General features: G+C 45.1%; 1 protein-coding gene across 1 annotated transcript; it reads right to left on the reverse strand.

Moving 5' to 3' along the window:
- Positions 1-508: 508 nt before the first annotated feature.
- Positions 509-7,596, reverse strand: TRAF1 (TNF receptor associated factor 1; the record flags this gene model as incomplete). Its single annotated transcript, XM_083723196.1, is given in 7 exon segments — positions 509-643; positions 4,485-4,558; positions 4,561-4,621; positions 6,601-6,666; positions 6,670-6,738; positions 7,355-7,386; positions 7,389-7,596. Coding segments are annotated over 7 exon segments (645 nt in total).
- Positions 7,597-20,653: the final 13,057 nt, after the last annotated feature.

Here is a 20,653-nt window from a genome sequence, read left to right on the forward strand (position 1 = left end):
TTAGGGTGGACATCCAGCATTGTTTAAGATATGTAGGCATAGACGAGGTCGGTTTCTTTTATGGGAAGCCACATGGAAGCCCTGTATGAGACTGAGGTAAGCAGTGGAGGCTGGTCTATTAGGGTCAGTAAGGCATCGCCCAGCCCTTCCCATAAGGCTAGGATCAAGGAAACAGGCGGTTGGTTTCACTCATCCAAGCAGCCTGTCCATATCCTCGGAGGTAACAGATTGGAATTGATCCCATGTAACTTGACTAGACAGGACTCCAGCACTCTCCCACCCCAGCCATGCTCCCACAGTGAAGTCTACCTCTTTCTGAATCTGAGCGACTTTATTTGAAACCCAAAGCACATTGCTTCACATTACTACCATGCCTGTTAGTGTAACTGCAGTGCTCAAATCTGCTCTCTTGCCATGCAGTTGCAAATCAGTCCTAAGCTCCTGATATGTTTCTGATGCAGTCCCCCAGCCATCGGTTTTGTCATCTGCCTCTGCTTTCATGAACTTTTCATGATCTGGCTTCTGTAGCACACTTGAGGAACACAGTGCCCTTTCTTAAATAGGCATGTTTCAGAGAATGTAGTTTGGCCAAAGGACCAACTCTGGGGAAGCCAACTGACTCATTCATATCAGCCACAGGCTTCTGAAAGGAAGAAGACTCTAGGTCTGGTCTCCATCATTCTGACAAGATGGTCTCCATCATTCTGACCAAGTAATGTAAAGGTTACCTGTGAGACAGCAAAGAACAGGTTAGGTTTGGAAGGAAAACAAACTCAAATGTAAGATCATAGGAATGGGGGGGGGGAGCCCTGCTAGATCAGGGATATATAATTACATTAGAAAAGCCTTCTGGACCAGGCCAGTGGCCCATCTCCTTCAGCATCCTCTTCTCATCTCACAGTGGTCACCCAGATACTCATGAGGAGCTCACAAGCAGGACCTGAAAGAAAGAGCATTCTCCCCACTAGGGATGCGCAGCAACTGTTTTTCAGAGGCATACTGCCTTAGTTATTGGAGGAAGAACATGGCAAACATGGCTAGTAGCCACTGATAGCATTATCTTCAATGAATCTGTTTAATCTTCTTTTAAAGCTGTCCAGGTTAGCAGTGGCGTAACGTGGGTTGTCAGCACCCGGGGCAAGGCAAGTAATTTGCACCCCCTAACCCATGGATTTGCGCCCCCTAACCCTAACCCCCAGATGTTGCGCCCGGTGCGGCCGGCCCCCCTGCACCCCCCACGCTACGCCACTGCAGGTTAGTGGCCATCACTGCCTTTTCGTGCAAGTGAATTCAATAGTTTAACTCTATGCTGTGTGAAGAAATATTTTATTGCATCTGTCCTGAATTCTCCAACACTCAGCTTCATTGGATGTCTATGTGGGTTAAACCACAGAGCCTAGGACTTGCTGATCCGAAGGTCGGAGGTTCGAATCCCCGCGACGGGGTGAGCTCCCGTTGCTCAGTCCCAGCTCCTGTCCACCTAGCAGTTCGAAAGCACGTCAAAGTGCAAGTAGATAAATAGGTACCGCTCCAGCGGGAAGGTAAACGGTGTTTCTATGCGCTGCTCTGGTTCGCCAGAAGCGGCTTAGCCATGCTGGCCACATGACCCGGAAGCTGTATGCGGCTCCCTCGGCCAATAAAGCGAGATGAGCGCCGCAACCCCAGAGTCGGTCACGACTGGACCTAATGGTCCGGCGTCCCTTTATCTTTTCGTGTTATGACAGAGGAATTAAATATTGCTCTATTTTCTCCACACCATGCATAATTTTGTACTCCTCATATGATTACCCTTTTCTCTAAACTATGAATTCTGCAAATGTTTCCTCACCTTTAACAATGAGAGCATAAGAAGAGCCCTGAAAGATCAGGCCAAATGCCCATCTAGCCCAGTTTCCTGTTCCCACAGTGCCCATTTAGGTCCCCATTAAGGAAGGCTGGCAAAACAGAAACTTGTTGATAAGTAAATGCATGCAATGATCAGGTGTTCATTCAAGAAGCACAAGAGGGGGGGCAAGGGAAGCTGTAGCAAGATCACACTCAAATTGATTATTCAAGCAATGTACTGGACTATGGACATGATCCAGTCCAATTGAAGCTGGAACATAAGAAGAGCCCTGCTGGATCTGACCTAAGACCCATTTATCTAGTCTAGCAACCTGTTCTCACAGAGGCTAACAATAAGCCTCAGGCAAGTCCGCAGTCAACACCTGAGATCAACGGCACTTAAGGATAACGAACCTGCCAATTTCAGTTTCTTGCAGTTTATCGTCTATCTAGCCCTAATTTCAGTTCTCAACATTCGTCCAACAGTTTGTGGTGGTGTAATGGTTAGAGTGTTGGACTAGGACCTGGGAGATCAATACCTGAGTCCCCACTCAGCCATGAAGGTCACGGGGTGCCCTTGGGCCAGTCACTGTCTCTTAGCCTAACCTACCTCACAGGGTGGTTGTGTGGGTGAAAGAACCATGTAAGTCACCCTGAGATCCTTGGAAGATAAAGGTAGAAAGGAAACCTTGTGAAAACCTGTCCTCATTTTAACACCAATCTCTCCTAACATTTGCATTTATACAGGCAATGTTGTCTAACATGAGCAATTTCTATAATGCATTTTTGGTTGTTGTTTTTTTCATTTATATGTGCATTTTAATGCACTCTCCTCCACCCCATATATTCTTTTTTGTACACATCATTTGGTCTGCAATACATGATCCAGAGATATGTGAGTTCAAAGGATAGCTGTGTTTCAGTTCAGGTATTGCACTGGAAAGTGCATTATAATGCGAAGTGAATTGGATTTCTACCCACACCCGAATGACCTTCTTGTGTTCACGATCTGCAGCAGCCGGTATTCAAAGCCACGCTGCCTCTGATCCTGGAGCTAGTAAACAGCTATCAGGGCCACATCTGCTATGCTTTTAAAGCATTATGATATTGCATTAATAGCCATGGCCTCTCTCCCAACAGAATCCTGAGAACTGTAGTTTGTTAAGGGTGTTAAGCACTGTTAGCTAGAAATTCAGAGAGTTCCCTGGGACGAGGGATTGATTGTTAAACCATTCTGGGATTTGTGTATATTAGCAGGGGGGGAAATGCTCTAAAATGTGAAGGGTTTCTGTAACAACTTTATTTCTTTTGGGGGGGGAAATTGCAAACTGGTGCAAAGATGTGACAAGCTGAACGGGAAGAAAGTGAGAAACCAACATTGATAGATTTGCCTCTATGCACAAAGGGGACAAAGGGCTAAGGACCACTATCGTACTCCACTCAGTAGCGACTACCTCATATGGGTAAGAGCGGTGCTGTCTCACCAATCTCAGCCTGCCCTCAGCCAGACTCCACCTGCATGGCTTCTTGCAACCAGTCCAAGGGGTGGCCTAGGGTATCAGCTTCCTCCTAGTCTTGATGTTGACAGGGGTGGGTCTACTACAAAACTAATGAAGCTTCAGGGCTCCTAATCCTGGAGGGGCAAATTGCGACCCGGCCACAGTGATCCATGCGACGGTCACCTCCAGGCTTGACTACTGTAATTTGCTCTACACGGGGCTGCCCTTGAAGCTGTCCCAGAAACTCCAGCGGGTACAGAATGCTGCAGCGAGGCTCCTCACGGGGTCTCTGCCATGGGAGCATATTCACCCAGTGCTTTTCAAACTGCACTGGCTCCCGGTAGAGTACAGGGTTAGATTTAAGGTGCTGCTTTTGACCTTAAAAGCCCTTCATGGCCTAGGACCCTCGTACCTACGGGACCGCCTCTCCCGGTATGCCCCACAGAGAGCCTCAAGGTCCATAAATAGCAACACCCTAGTGGTCCCAGGCCCTAAGGAGGTTAGGTTAGCCTCAACCAGAGCCAGGGCCTTTTCAACTCTGGCTTCGGTCTGGTGGGACGCTCTGCCTCACGAGACCAGGGCCCTGCAGGATCTGATTGCCTCCCCCTCTTTCTTTTTCCTTTCTCCTCCTGTGATGAGGCTGCATTTTAAATGTTTTAATGTATTTTAATTTTGTTTTTATTATTGGTTGTTAGCTGCCCTGAGCCTGGCCTTGGCTGGGGAGGGTAGGGTATAAATAAAATTATTATTATTATTATTATTATTATTATTAAAAATTGGTCTGGTAAACACAATTTTGAGTTGCATTGATTTGACTCAAATTGCTTGTTCTGTTGTTGCTGAAATAAGTCTGCCACTGGATTCTACCCTTATAGACCCACGGGAAGAGGATGGGGGCAAGACCAGGGTTATTCTGCTTGGTCTGTCAGTGGCTATGGCACCACCTACTGATGTGCTCCCTGCCTTCTGCAGTACCAGTTCCACCGGGTAACAGCCCCCTACTACCCTCCCTCTAACCCTCAACAGCAGGGCGGAAGATGATATGGGCCAGGAGGCTCTGTGGACCAGCAGCAAACTAACAGGAGATGATATTGACCCCTGGTGCCAGCTGTGCACTGTAGGGTCAGGCTGTCCAGGGGTGAGGTGGAGAAGGAGCCTTACCCTGTGGGCAAAAGGCGACTGCAGAACAGCATCATAGTCACCTCTCAGTAGCACCAGAAAGAGTGAGAGGTGTTTCTCCCTTCACCATTCAGGTAAATCCTCATGTAGAGCTTGCCACCATATTGCAAAGTAGAATGCTGAAGATGGAGAACTTGGGAGTTAAGCACCTGCCAAAAAGTCACACTTATCTTCTCCAAATAAAGAAAAAGAGAGACAGGCTGCAACAGAGCTCACCTATTCCAGATCTCATTGAGTTGAATCCAATTAAGTTGGAGTAGACCTACTGAAACAAATGACCCTAAGTTACTAGTGTCCATTAAATTCAGTGGGTCTACTGGCATTGGCCACAACTCAGAGCCAGTGTGGCATAGTGGCTAGAGTGTCAGACCAGGACCTTGGAGACCAGGGTTCAAATCCCCATTTGCCCATGAAGATCACTGGGTGACCCTGGGCCAGTCACTGCATCTCAGCCTCACCCTCCTAGCAGGGTTGCTGTGGGGATTAAATAAGGAGGGCAAAATCATGTGTGCCACTTTGAATTCCTTGGGGGGAAATGTGTGTGTGTGTGTGCACGCGCAATGAACTAAAAGTCATCCCTAAGCAGGAATAGATGAATCTGTCCCTTTCAGCTTCTCTCACTTTCTCATTTATTTCTCTCTCTTTTTAATTCAGTTCTCCACATTTCTGCCACAGGTGGCAATGTGTGAAGCCCTCATGAAAACTGATTGGGGTTTTTTAGTGTGGATATATCCTAATAATGCACATGGTGTGTTGGGGGTTTTGGGGGGGTTGAGGGGGCGAGGAATATTTCCTAAGGTGATGCATTTCTGCAGTTATCTTCACTACTACATGCATCTTAATGCACACTTTCTCCTAATATATGCTTTTGGGTAAATGTTTAGTTGGAGAACTGCATTGCAAAACTCACAAGTGTGAATTTTGAAGGGGAGCATCATTTCGGTTTAAAATTTGTTTTGGGAAGTGTGCAAATTAGATAGGTTCTGAATAAAATGCACATCAAACCAAATTTCTCTACTATCTGTAGCCCTGGTTACCATATTTACGCAAATGTAATGTGCACCTTTTGTGGTTGAATTACATCATGAAAATTAGGGGGTGCATTAGATTTGGTGGTGCATTAGATTTGCATAAATACGGTAAATAGGTAGCAGATTCCAACATGGTTTTAAATCTTGTACAGTGGTACCTCGGGTTACAGACGCTTCAGGTTACAGATGCTTCAGGTTACAGACTTTGCTAACCCAGAAATAGTACCTCGGGTTAAGAACTTTTCTTCAGGATGAGAACAGAAACCATGCTCCGGCGGCACGGCAGCAGCAGGAGGCCCCATTAGCTAAAGTCGTACCTCAGGTTAAGAACAGTTTCAGGTTAAGAACGGACCTCCGGAACGAATTAAGTACTTAACCCGTAGTGCCACTGTATTTAATAGATGCCAAAATTGCAAAGGGCAAGTGACATCATGGATGGAACAGTTGTCTCTTCTTGTTCATCATACATGTAAATGGCATACAAATATACATTAAAGGCAAAGAATCCTGGGAGTTGTAGTTTCCCCCTGCACAGAGCTACAATGCCCAGCACCCTTAAACTACAGTTGTTAGGATTCAGGGGGGCAGAGCTATGATGCCAAGCTGAACAGCTGCTTAACCCAATCACTCTGTCTTCTGCCTTGCTAATTTTGTTCACAGCACCTGCAGTTTTGCTCAGATCAGGGTGGTTTGGGGTTCCCCTGCTTAGGTACCCTCCAGAGAGTTTTGCTGGCAAGTGAGCAGCCACTTTTCCTATCCATGCCTCCTGCCACTACTTAACCAGCCCTCACAGAAGCAGCCTAGAAACAGGGCTGCCAAAGCAGAGAAACGCAGCAAGCCAGGGGGGAGATCCAGCTGCCTGGATACAAGGGTGGTTGCTGCACAATTCCAACAGCACCACAAAGACAGCTCTGAAGAATGGGCACAAAGCTTAAAATAGTTCCCAGGATTCTTTGGGGGAAGTCAGATGCTTCAGATGCATGTAGGATGTGCTTTAAGTACAGTGTGGATTTGCACAAACTCACACAACAAGTTAAATTCTTACTGGGAGAATGGAATCCACACACCTTCCTGCACACATCTTCATAGCACCTCCGATGCACATCCGTAGCCTTCCACAGGAAGACACCATCCTAGGACACTTGCTCTGATGACAGAAGTCTCTGCTCCAACCAGCTCAAAGCTGCATCTTTCTGCACAAGGCATCACTGGAGAAAATAAGACTATTATTTTGGGTTGAGAGATGCAAGCCTATTGAGCAGGGCGAGGAGGGGGGAGAATGGAGGATGTGAGCACCAGAGGCTAAATAGGTGCAGGTAGGCTGCTGGTTGTTGTCCCATTCCCCACCCATTGCACCTGTCAATCACAGGAGACATCATCCAGTAGGTTATGTTTGGGAGAGATCAGTCAATGTTTGGAAACTGAAGCCACAGCAGGATGACATCATTCAAGCAATGAGTGCTCGATTATATCACTCCTTTCTGGGCCCTGTTCAAACTGCTGCTCTTGACCTTTAAAGGCCTTCACCACGGGACTGGGGTACTTGAAGGACCACTTATAAAGCTCCCATGTGTTCCTATCCATATGTTAAGATGATCAGTGGAGGATGCATTTGGCTGCCTCCACCATCTGAGGCAAGGGTAATGAGGAGAGAGTGGGGCTTCTCATATGTGGCACCCCAGCTGCAGAATCCCCAGGAAAGCTTTGCATGTTGAAGATCCCGGGTTCAATCCCAGATCAAACCTATGGCCTCTTCCAAGCATTCAGAGCCCCTGCTCCCCACTACCCAGCCACAGTCTTTCCCCACCCACTCACCTTCAGCTCCAAGCCACGGATCATATCCTGGTCAAAGCTCTCTGGCTCCAGAATGTCACAACCTTCTGCCAAGAGGCGATCATCTCCTTGCTCAGCACAGACGCAATGTTCTCAAAGACCTGCAGCTTGCCTTCCAGCAAGGAGACCCCATTGGCTGTCCATGAGTGCCTGCAAGCCTTCGTCCCCCTCCTCACACAGAGGGAGCCTGGAGGAACAGTCCAGGGGGCCAAAGCCCCCTGCAGTTTCATGCTCAAGAAGAACCTCATCAGAACATTGGAATCAATCAATCAAGTGTGTATCAAGTGTGCAGTAGGAAGGGTGCAAGCTTGCCTTCAGCTGTTTCACATGCTGGAGCAATAGCATCAAGTGTGTCCCTTCAACATACTTCTCGTGCTCTTTTCTATCTTCTGCATTCCCCTGTTGGGAAGGAACAGGGCACCATCAACACCATCATGACAAAGCCACAATGATGAAATCACACAGCTGACTAGGCCTGGAACCAGCATCCAGCCTGCTAGGGCAGCTGCCAAGGCCACACAACCCTGGCAGGACCCAAGAGCACCTATCTTAGGTTCAATTTACCAGATTCCTGCATCATATTTTCAATGTTCTTTAAAAAAAAAAAAGCCTTGCAAAGATTTGTCAGAATTTTAATGCAAATTTATCCTAACATACAAATTTTTGCAAGGAATTGCCCATAATTCGATGCAGTTTTGTACTAATGTATATATTTTGTGTATGCTTTCTGCTGTATGCACGACTTGGCTGGAGAAGTGAATTGCAAAATTCAGAGTACAAGGATCCAGTTCATGGATTGTTTCAATGAGTACAAATTAGATAATTTTGCCTTTATATGCAAATTGAATCAAATTTCTCCCCCCTCCTAGCTCTGATCATTTCTTCAGACAGCCTCCCCAGTTGAAGTTGCAGCTTCTTTGTAAGAAAGCTTGGTTGTCATGACACTGGACCGAAGTCAACTTCCCTTCTCTTAAGGATGAGTTTGAGGACTCTGGAGTCAGAAGAGAACTGCGCACAGGGCCAGTCCTAGAGAAAGGTCTGCAGGATGAGACTGTTGTGCCGGAGTTGTCCTACTCAGAGGACTCCCATCACAGAAGGTCCAATACAACCATAGTCTCCTAAGCTACATCAGAGTAAAAGACTGTTGCAGCAGAGATTCTCTTTAACTGAAAAAGCACCTTTCAGCAAAAGCAGAGTATACAATCGAGGCATAACTGCTTGCTTCTAAGGTTGACTGTTGCTGAAACAACATTGGAGCTTTGCTCTCCTCCAGCATTCAGCCTGAGCCATGGACAGTGACAGTGTTGGAGTAATCTCCCACAGGAAGGAGGGAAGTTAAGGTTTACTTCCCAACCAGCTTTCTCCTTCAAGAGAGTTCAGCTGCATAAATAAATCTCCTTCATTGAAAGAAGTTTACTTGGCCACTACTTTGCCTAAAAAAGACATACTTCTTTGGCATGTTGGAGAAAGAGAAGGGGGTGTCAAAGACAGAGAGGGGTACCCACTAATTTTTGGCTCTGACCTTGACCACTTTCAAGTTCAGCTCCACCAACCCACAGTGTACAGCCCCCTGTTTGAAAGGTCTCCGGTTCAAGTCCAGTTTAAAGCTAAAGAACCCTACAAAGGGGGAGCAGAAAGGGGCACTGGAGCTGAACAATTGCAATGAGCACCTGGGCAGTGGTAGCGACTGAGGAGGCATGCAGGTCACCTGGTCACAGCCTTCCCCACTAGAGGGAGTTGCGCTGCATTTTTATTTAGTCATGACATCTAAATGTACGTCTATATAAATTAGCCTATGCAAATGTTATACAAATCTATAATTGGGTGATTGCAACCAAACCTGAAACATTCCATTAAAGCATCTGGATGGCAGCATTACCTTGGACAGGCGTCCAATCCTGAAAAAATGGCATCCTTCATGGCCTACAGAAAGTGTTGAAGGCTTCTATGTAGACGACCATCAATAAAATAATGTTTAAAATCCAGGTTTTTAACAAGTACCCTGATGGGCCCTACATAGCAAGAAAAAAAGGGGAAATAATAATAATAATAATAATAATAATAATAATAATAATAATATTTATACACCGCCCATGTGGCTGGGTTTACCCAGCCACTCTGGGTGGCTTCCAACAAAATATTAAAATACAATAGTCTATTAAATATTAAAAGCTTCCCTAAACAGGGCTGCCTTCAGATGTCTTATAAAAGTCTGGTAGATTTTTTTTATCTTTGACATCTGGTGGGAGGGCATTCCACAGGGCAGGCGCCACCACCAAGAAGGCCCTCTGTTTGATTCCCTGTAGCCTCACTTCTCGCAATGAGGGAACCATCAGAAGGCCCTCGGCGCTGGACCTCAGTGTCCAGGCAGAATGATGGAGGTGGAGACAGTCCTTCAGATATGCCGGACCGAAGCCATTTAGGGCTTTAAAGGTCACCAACACTTTGAATTGTGCTCGGAGTCACAATTGGGAGTCAACGTAGGTCTTTCAAGACTAGTGTTATGTGGTCTCAGTGGCCGCTCCCAGTCACCAGTCTAGCTGCCCATTCTGGATTAGTTGTAGTTTCTGGGTCACCTTCAAAGGTAGCCCCACATAGAGCGCATTGCAGTAGTCCAATTGGGAGCCCCACATAGACCGCACTGCAGTAGTCCAAGCGAGAGATAACCAGAGCATGCACCACTCTGGTGAGACAGTCTGCAGGCAGGTAGGGTCTCAGCCTGCGTACCAGGTGGAGCTGGTAAACAGCTGCCCTGGGCACAGAATTGACCTGCACCTCCATGGACAGCTGTGAGTCCAGAATGACTCCCAGGTTGCGAACCTGGTCCTTCAGGGGCACAGTTAACCCATTCAGGACCAGGGAGTCCTCCACACCTGCCCGCCCCCTGTCCCCCAAAACAGTACTTCTGTCTTGTCAAGATTCAACCTCAATCTATTAGCCACCCTCCATCCTCCAAGCACCTCCAGACCCTCACACAGGACCTTCACCGCCTTCACTGGTTCTGATTTGAAAGAGAGGTAGGGCTGGGTATCATCTGCATATTGATGAACACCCAGCCCAAACCCCCTGATGATCTTTCCCAGCGGCTGCATGTAGATGTTAAAAAGCATGGGGGAGAGGACAGAACCCTGAGGCACCCCACAAGTGAGGGCCCAGGGGTCTGAACACTCACCCCCCCACACACTTTCTGAACACAGCCCAGGAGGAAGGAGCGGAACCACTGTATAACAGTGCCCCCAGCTCCCAGCCCCTCTAGAAGGTCCAGAAGGATGTTATGGTCGATTGTGTCAAAAGCCACTGAGAGATCCAGTAGAACTAGGAAACAGCTCTCACCTTTGTCCCCAGCCCACTGGAGATCATTGACTAGTGTGACCAAGTCAGTTTCAGTCCCATGTTGAGGCCTGAATCCCAACTGGAAGGGATCCAAATGGTCCGCTTCTTCCAGGCGTGCCTGGAATTGTTCAGCAACCACTCCCTCAATCACCAAGAATGGAAGGCTTGAGACTGGGCAATAGTTGGCCATATTGGCCGCATCTAAAGATGTTTTTTTAAGAAGTGATTTGAAAACTACCTCTTTCAGCGGGTCTGGGAAAGCTCCCTCACAGAGAGAAGCATTCATCACCCCGCAAAGTCCATTGCCCAGCCCTTCCCAGCTAGCTTTTATAAACCAGGATGGGCATGGATCAAGGAGGCAGGTGGTTAGTTTCACTTGTCCAAGCAGCCTCTCCACATCCTTGGAGGTAACAGATTGGAATTGATCCCACACAACTTGACTAGACAGGACTCTAGCAGTCTCCCGCCCGGCTCTGCTCCCATGGTGGAGTCTACCTCTTCCCAAATCTGAGCAACTTTATCTGCAAAAAACTTTGCAAAATCATTGCAGGAGATCATGTGGCCCGTACTGGCAGATAACTCATTCTGAAGCTGACCGGACACGGGTTAGAGCTCAATGTCGAGCCTACTAAGTGGTGGTATTGACGGCGAAGAACACTTTCTTCACCACCTCTATTGAATCTGCAGAAAACAGCAGCAGGAGACTCTTTCAGGTGGTTCGCAATTTAGCGGAACCACCTGCTCCATCAGGACCTAGGTTGGCAGGAGCTGGGACCGAGCAACGGGAGCTCACCCTGTCGCAGGGATTTGAACCACCGACCTTCTGATTGGCAAGCATTAGGCTCTGTGATTTAACCCACAGCGCCACCCGCGTCCTATTTGGTGCCTGCTAAAAACATTTTTGGTTAGGCAAGTTTATCTATACATGTGAAATGTTAATTGTGCTTCAATCTGGTTTTTAGCTTATTGTTGATTTTAATATTTTTTAAAAAATACTTTAAATAGTTTTATTAAACTGATTTTTACTTATAGTTTTATTTTCCCCCCCACTGCGTTTCATGAGCTACTTTGAGGTTCTGTTACCATCAAGCAGTATATAGATCTTATGAAATAAATATAAATAAATACAAGCAGATTGGCCTCTGGCAGCTTTAACAACTTCAATGGCAGGAAGAGGCCAATTGCACTTGTCAACCTGCAGGGATAGTGTGTCTTTCTTGATCCATCCTGCTTCGCAAAATGTGCTAGCACAAGGCAAACATGCACCCCCTTCTTACTTTCAGACTCTTTGAGAAAACCATCCAGTGACTCCCAGTGGCTTTTGATACCATTGAACCATAACATCCCTCTGGACAGTCTAGAGGAGCTCGGACATGGGGGCACTGTTATACAGGGGTTCCACTCCTTCCTGCTGGGTTGTGTTCAGAAAGTGCTGGTGGGGATGAGTGTTCAGACCCCTGGGCTCTCACTTGTAGGGTGTCTCAGGGTTGGAGGATGGATGGCGGCTAACAGATTGAGGTTGTATCCTGACAAGTACTGTTCTTGGGGAACGGGGGACAGGCAGGTGTGGAGGACTCCCTGGTCCTGAATGGGGTAACTGTGCCCCTGAAGGACCTGGTGTGCAGCCTAGGAGTCATTTTGGATTCACAGCTGTCCATGGAGATGCAGGTCAATTCTATATCCAGGGCAGCTGTCCACCAACTCCACCTGGTACGCAGGCTGAGACCCTATCTGCCCACGGACTGTCTCACCAGCAAGTCAAGTACTTTATTACGGTCATAGACCAGCATAGACAAAACATATACATAAATAGCATAACAGTATGAATCCAGGTGAATAATTATTAAATAAATAGTAGCTAGAACCAAACGTAGATTTAAACATATACATAGGATACTTAATTAAGGATAGATAATGGGTGAATAAAAATTTATAAGAAAGATTAAAAGATCAGTTAACACAGCTATATGGGGTGGGCTTCAGAAGTGCGGATCTGATAATATGGGCCTTCAGTTTGGGATTGAATTGTAGCATAGATCATTCTTCGTCAAATATCTATCATGGCAGCGCAATATCTGGTGACTGAATATGTGACTTCTGGGCTCTCTTCCTGTGAACCAGACCAAGTTTTATTGCGGCAAAAGCCAGTGACACTGAACACCACAAGGTCAAACAAAAGGAAATCAACAGCAACATCAGGGGGGAAAAAAGGTTACACAAGGGAACAAACAGAGATAACGGACAGACTAGATGAGTTATTACTCTATCTTCGCAACTCTGAAGACCTAACGCCCACAAAAGAGGCAAATACTCCACCTAACTTGGAGCGAAAAATGGAATATGAATCTCCTCAGGTCACGTCAGAACACACACCCCTACTCTGCCCAACTGAAATCCACGCCGAAATCTCTGTGGCGCCCCTAATCACATTACCGGAGACTTCACCATCCAATGGATGCATCTTCCACGACTCCGGGAAAGTCCTAGATTGAAGAGACAAAATGTGACTCACCAGCGTGGTGCATGCTCTGGTTATCTCTCGCTTGGACTACTGCAGTGTGGTCTATGTGGGGCTACCTTTGAAGGTGACCCAGAAACTACAACTAATCCAGAATGCAGCAGCTAGACTGGTGACTGGGAGCGGCCGCCGAGACAACATAACACCAGTCTTGAAAGACTTACATTGTCTCCCAGTATGTTTCCGAGCACAATTCAAAGTGTTGGTGCTGACATTTAAAGCCCTAAATGGCCTTGGTCGAGTATACCTGATGGAGTGTCTCCACCCCCAATGTTCAGCCCAGACACAGAGGTCCAGCACCGAGGGCCTTCTGGTGGTTCCCTCGCTGCGAGAAGCCAAGTTACAGGGAACCAGGCAGAGGGCCTTCTCAGTGGTGGCATCCGCCCTGTGGAACGCCCTCCCACCAGATGTCAAAGAGAAAAACAACTACAGTACCAGACTTTTAGAAGACATCTGAAGGCAGCCCTGTTTAGGGAAGCTTTTAATGTTTAATAGACTATTGTATTTTAATATTCTGTTGGAAGCCACCCAGAGTGGCTGGGGAAACCCAGCCAGATGGGTGGGGTATAAATAATAATAATCATCATCATCATCATCCCACAATGCAAGGCGAATCTCCTTGTTTGTGGCAGCATCACTAAAAGCTTGAAAGTAAACAGGGATAGGCATAAGTGTGCAGAAGAATAAAGCCAATGCTTCTTCATTTCTTAGGCTATGTGCATCTTAGGGAGAGGCATCGTCAGAGAAAATGTATTGCCTCTTATGTGAGAAAAAGAACAGAGGGAAAGCCTATTTCTGAGATTACACCTGTCACCCACCTGTTTGGAAGTTCTTGTGTGCAGATGGGGGGTTTTAAAATGGTTTTGTGTCACATTTCATGGGCCTTGCTCCTGTATGCCTCCGTTAAAATATATATCCTTAGCACTTATCATCACTCCCTTCATATTTTTTATTTTTGTTTTCCACACTAAATTGTATTACAAAAGTAATATTGACCAGGGTATAAATATAAACACAAATTGCCCACATTTCCCACATGAACAGTATTTCAGTATTCAGGTTACATTTGTGTAAAACACAATGTATTCTACAAGTATGATTAAGAATCTTCTATTTAATACAATACAATTAATAATATTAATTTTTCCTTGAGAGTGTACATTGTTTTCTATAACCTATTATCAAAACAAATAGCACAATTCATTAGATACACATTTTATCTTTCTTAATTCATCTGCCCTTTCTTCAATTGATCATATTTTCCCCTATGAAAGACCAAATCATCTCTTTCTCTAATGGAAATATTTTTAAACACTTGTGCAAAACTGAAGATGGTGGTGTCTCAGTAACTTCATGAGGACTAGAGGCTACCTGAAGCTGACTTTTACTGTGAACACACATACAGAGTTGGTTTCTTTGTTCCCTTTTCTCTTTGGCAGGAAAATGAAGACACGTACTGAGATTCCCCTTTGGAACTTGTTCTTACTCATAGGCAATAGGTAAAAGTTGGTCATGGTGGCTATATGGAACCTCCAGGTTCAGAGGCATTCTGCCTTTAAATACAAGTTGCTGGAGCCAACCATGAGAGAAGGCTGGGGCCAAATGTATCTGATTGGCTGCTGTGAACAAACAGGACGCTGTATTGGCTGGACCTTTGGCCTTATCTAGCAGGTATCTTCTTTTTAAAATATATTTTTATTAAATATTTCTTAGTTTACAAAAATACATACATTATCTCTTTTTTCAAGTTTTGTTTTCTACAGATCAGTTTCATTTGTTGTGTGACATTAGCGTTGCATGCTGTATTAGGTTGGGAAGAAGAGAAGGGGAAGAGGGGAGTGGGGAATGGTGAGTGGGGTGGGGTCAGGTGGTTATTCGTCTATTCTTCTACTTAGTGTATGTGTGGGGTTTTGTGTCAGTGTCACTTGTGTGGGTTCTCTTACTATTCACTTGTTGTATTTCCTCGGTGGTGAGAGATGTTGGGAGTGGCTTAGGGTGTGGTTGGTTGTCTTTGGTTGGCGGTAGTGAGACTTGTTTTTGTGTGTGAGTCGGGTGTGTGCATGTGTGTATTTTTCAATCAGGTTAGCCAGATTGATTCATATGCTGTTTGAAGATTCTTGTTGTCTTGTTGGGCTGTGTATGTGATAAAGGGGAACCATAGTGGGGTGAAGACATCCTCTTCTATTGTCACCGTGTCAGTTTCAGTTTATTGGTTAGTTTTTCTAGCATGGCTGTTTCCCATACTATTTGATACAATTGGTCCATGTTTACTCCTGACAGGTCTCTCCAGCGTCTGGCTATGATGCTTCTGGCTGCTGAGAATAGGTGGGTTATGCGTTCTCTAATGTGAGTGGGCATTATTATATTGGAAGATGTTTAGTAGGGTCAGTTCTGGGGTAACTTCTAATACTTGCTTAGTTATTTTGAATATTTCTTGTATGATTGTTGTCCAGAAGAGTTGGATTTTGGGACATTCCCACCACATGTGGAGGTATGTGCCTGTGGAGATGCATCCTCTCCAGCATTTTGGTGAGGTTCCTGGGCATATTAGCACTAGTTTCCATTGTATTAGGTACCATCTGTAAGTGAGTTTCAGAGTAAGTTATTTTCTTTTCGCTGATATGGATTTAAAGGGAGGTTTAGACCACATTCTGGTCCATTGGGTGGGGTTAATCTCATAGCCTATGTCATGCTCCCATCGTTTTTTGATTATGTCAAGGAGGGATGTGGGATTTTGGAGCAGTATTTTGTATACAGTGGTACCTCGGAACTTAATTCGTTGCGGAGGGAGGTCCTTTCTTAACCTGAAACTGTTCTTAACCTGAGGTGCCACTTTAGCTAATGGGGCCTCCCGCTGCTGCTGCGCCGCCAGCACGCAATTTCTGTTCTCATCCTGAAGTAAAGTTCTTAACCCAAGGTAATATTTCTGGGTTAGTGGAGTCTGTAACCTGAAGCGTCTGTAACCCGAGGTACCACTGTATTGTGGATATCATCCCTTTGCCATGTCCCTTGTTGTTAGGAGGAGGTTTTCGAAGGTGGTCAAGGGCCTAGTTGCTGCTGATTTTACTACTGGATTGTTTAAGACGGCATGTAATTGGTGGTGTGTTAAGCCATGGTATTTGGGTGTCCCCTAGTTTCTCTTGTATTTCTTGTGTTGATATGGGTTTGTTATTTTTGTTGAAGTCTGCTAGGTGATATAAGCCTTTGGGTTGCCAGGTTTTTATCTGGAGTTTTTGTGCTGTGTGGTGGAATAATGGGTGGTGTGCCAGGGGATTAGTGAGCATGGGGTTGGGGACAGTTTGCCTCTTCTTCCTTCCATGCTTTAAACATGTTCTCTGTGAACCTGTTTAGTGTTGTGGGGATTTCCCTTAGTTTCTTTGGGGGGAATGGGTATGCTGTGGTGGGGGTATTTTCGATTATGTCTTTCTCCAGGTGTACCCACTGTTTCGTCTTGTCTTGTGGGATATATGGGGTTATGTGGCGTACTTGGTTGGGGATGTAATATGATTAGCAGATATATTCTTATGTTCTTAAATGGCCCCCGTGGATCTACAAATATTATGTCTGGTCTTTGCTCCTTATTTATTCCCAGGAAACAGGCTTTCAACAGGCAACAAATAGCATCTTTCTTTGAAACATACATGAGTTCCAGTAAAGCAAAGCTCATCTGTACTCTGAGTCTACGGTTGGATTCCTCCCACACCCACATGCTCCAATTTAATACACAATTCAGGCTGTTTACAACGAACTTAATTGCAGGCTGGATGTTCTTACATGCATGTCGCTTTCAGGCTAAAGAGGCACTTGGATGCAGTGTGTATTTGATGTCATAAATTGTTCTGGAAAGGTATAGAGAACTTAACCATTGCTTGGAAACAGAACTGAAAATAAATGTTGACTCCACTCCATTAAAAAAGAGAAAAACACAGTGAGCGAGAGAGCGAGAGAGCGAGAGAGAGAGAGAGAGAGAGAGAGAGAGAGAGAGAGAGAGTTCAGCTAGAACACATCTACCTTTGTCTGCGGATTGTAAAGTTAAGGTAATTTTCCAGTCGGCTTAAAAGCCTGTTTATATTTTTGGAAGAAAATGACAGTTAATGCAAAGCTAAGTCCAGTGCCTTAGCCAAGCCAGACATTTGAGCAAGGCCTGCTGTCGTCAACATTCTCTACTCTGACTAATTGCAGTAGGTAATATTAGATGCAAAGCATTCTGAAGCAAGCTGCAGATGAGGTCCCTGTGTCACAATTATCCACACACATAGAAAGATGGCAAATCAGCAGGGGGGGGGGATGGAATCACACCACTGGCCAAACCATGACCTCCACATAAGAAGGGTTGGCTGAATGAGACCAATGGCTCATCTGGTCCAGTATCTCATTCTCACAGTGACCAACAAGATGCCTCTGGGAAACCCTCAAAGCACGACCCATGCACAAGAGCAGAAGAGTTTGGATTTGGATTTGATATCCTGCTTTATCACTACTCAAAGGAGTCTCAAAGCGGCTAACATTCTCCTTTCCCTTCCTCTCCCACAACAAACACTCTGTGAGGTGAGTGGGGCTGAGAGACTTCAAAGAAGTGTGACTGGCCCAAGGTCACCCAGCAGCTGCATGTGGAGGAGCGGGGAAGCGAACCCGGTTCCCCAGATTAAGAGTCTACCGCTCTTAACCACTACACCACACTGGCTCTCCTTGCCACTCTGCCCTCCTTGGGTTTCCAGAAGCGTTGCTGCCTCTGAGAGTGGAGGCTAATAAATTAGATAAGAAAAATGGTTTTGCATCGGAAAAAATCAAACTGGAAACGGAGTTGTTAGATTCTAAAGTTAAAAATTTGTCTAAAATGTATAATTTATTGTTGGAGTGGCATACAAAGGATGAACAAGTTAAATCTGTGATTATAGATTGGGCAAGAGATGTGGGACATAACATAATGTTTGAGGATTGGGAAAGGTTGTGCAGGAAAGGGGTCAAGTTCGCTGCATGTACGGTGTTAAAGGAAAATATTACAAAAATGATGTATAGATGGTCCTTAACCCCTGTAAAGTTAGAAAAGATTTATCACAACAGTGATAATCTATGCTGGAAATGTAAAGAAAAGGAGGGTACCTTTTACCATATGTGGTGGACCTATCCCAAGGTGAAAGACTTCTGGGAGAAGATTTATAATGAATTGAAAAAAATGTTGAAATATACATTTGTTAAGAAACCAGAGGCCTTTCTTCTTGGAATAACAGGTTCGGAATTGCCCAAAAAAGATGTTAGATTGTTTTTGTATACCACAACTGCAGCTCAAATTTTACTGGCCAAGAATTGGAAAACACAAGAAGTACCAACAGTGGAGGAAAGGCAGATGAAGATGATGGACTTTTTGGAGCTAGCCGACCTAACCGGAAGAGTCCGTGACCAGAAGGGGGAGGAGCACCAGGAAGAATGGAAGAACTTCAAAGATTATTTACTTAAATATGCTAAGATAAATTAATCAGAAATACTTGCAAAAAAATAATAGATAGGCTATGGATTTAAATATGTGAAGTTATAGACTATTATGTTTAAAGCAAAGATTAAAAGAAACAAAGATGTTAAGAGAATTAAGTAAATTTTATGAGATTCTATTTTGGAAAACCGTTACAATGATATATATTGAAATGCAGTCAAGGGAATTTGAGGAAGTCACTTAACAATGTTAGTAAGGTTGGATTAAGTACAGTTATGATCTATGTTTGTTTGTTAGTTTAGAATTTTGGAAAATTAATTTTAAAAAAATGGGAAAAGAAAAAAAAGAGAGTGGAGGCTAAGCATAGCCATTTTGGCTGGAATCCATTGATAGCCTTATCCTCCAGGAATTTATGCATTCCTCTTTCAAACCCATCCAAGCTGGCAACCATCACTGCCTCCTTGGAGGGGTGAGATCCATAGTTTAACTATGTGCTATGTGAAGAAGTCCTTTTCTCTGCCCTGAGTCTTCCAACATTCAGCTTCGTTGGATGCCCATGAGTTCTAGTCCTATGAGAGAGGGAAGGAAAAACTCTCCTCTGTGCCAGGCATAATTTTATGACCTTCTGTCATGTCACCTCTTACTTGCATTTTCTCTGAACTTGAAATCTCCAAACCGTGCAACCTTTCATCACAGGGGAGCTGCTACACACCCTCGATCATTTTGGTTACCCTTTTCTGAACCTTTTCCCAGCTCTAGGTGAATTTATGAACAAAGCCAATATGTGTGCAATTTGTGAATGCATAGTTCAGTACACGTGTGAAATGGACCAGCGAGAAGGTTAGGCGAGCCCCTTTCTTTCTGGCAAGGGATTCCACAATAAGGCTTCATACACACTTGTACCTTCAAGCCAACCTTCACCCACCCACCACACACACATTTTCCTTCTGAAGCGGCATGGGGTGGGTGGAAAATTTGATCCGGTTCACACTTAAAGTTGAATCTATGTGGTGTTGTGGTTAATGTAGCTGCCCCTGTTCTGTTGAATAAAGGTAAAGGGACCCCTGCTCTTTAGATCCAGTCATGGCCAACTCTGGGGTTGTGGAGCTCATCTCACCTTACTGGCCAAGGGAGCCGGCATACAGCTTCTGAGTCATGTGGCCAGCATGACTAAGCTGCTTCTGACGAACCAGAGCAGCGCACAGAAACGCCGTTTACCTTCCCGCTGGAGCGGTACCTATTTATCTACTTGCACTTTGAGGTGCTTTCGAACTGCTAGGTTGGCAGGAGCAGGGACCAAGCAACGGGAGCTCACCCCATCGCAGGGATTCGAACCGCTGACCTTCTGATCAGCAAGTCCTAGGCTCTGTGGTTTAACCCACAGTGCCATCCGCGTCTCTGTTCTGTTGAATAGCATTCTTATAAAGATACAACAGGTACCTGCTTTCTGCACTTCCTGGGGGTGGTGGGGAATTGCAGAAATTTTTGTTCTAATAGGTTTTCCCAGCTGGATTAAATAGATCTTTAACACAAGTGTCCACTTGTTATGGATTTACTATTGTTTTAAATGTATTTGTTGCTCTTGTGTTTTTAACATTTTAAAAATTATCTTGTCTGTAAATCACCTTGAGATGGCTGTTTAGAAGGGGATTAGTAAATCAATGGTGATGATGATGATGTGTTGGACCAAGACCTGGGAGTCCAGGCTTCAACTCCCCCCTCAGCCAAGTTCAAGTTCACTTGAGGCAGTCACTGCCTCTCAGCCTAGCCTACCTCACAGGGTTATTGTGAGGATAGATAGGAACTAGGAGGAACCAAGTATGCCACACTGAGCTCCTTGGAGAAAAGGGTGGCTATAAATGTAATAAATACATAAATAGTATGTGAACTAAAAAATTGCACTTCTCTGAATTTTGTGGCTAAAAAAATAAGAATTCACAGACTGACGTGAAAATGTGGAGAACTAAACTCAAGACTGGAAGAAAATGAAAAATTGAGAGAAATG

The sequence above is a fragment of the Podarcis gaigeae genome, assembly GCF_964106915.1.
Source record: "Podarcis gaigeae genome assembly, chromosome: Z".
NCBI classification, from domain to species: Eukaryota; Metazoa; Chordata; class Lepidosauria; order Squamata; family Lacertidae; genus Podarcis; species Podarcis gaigeae.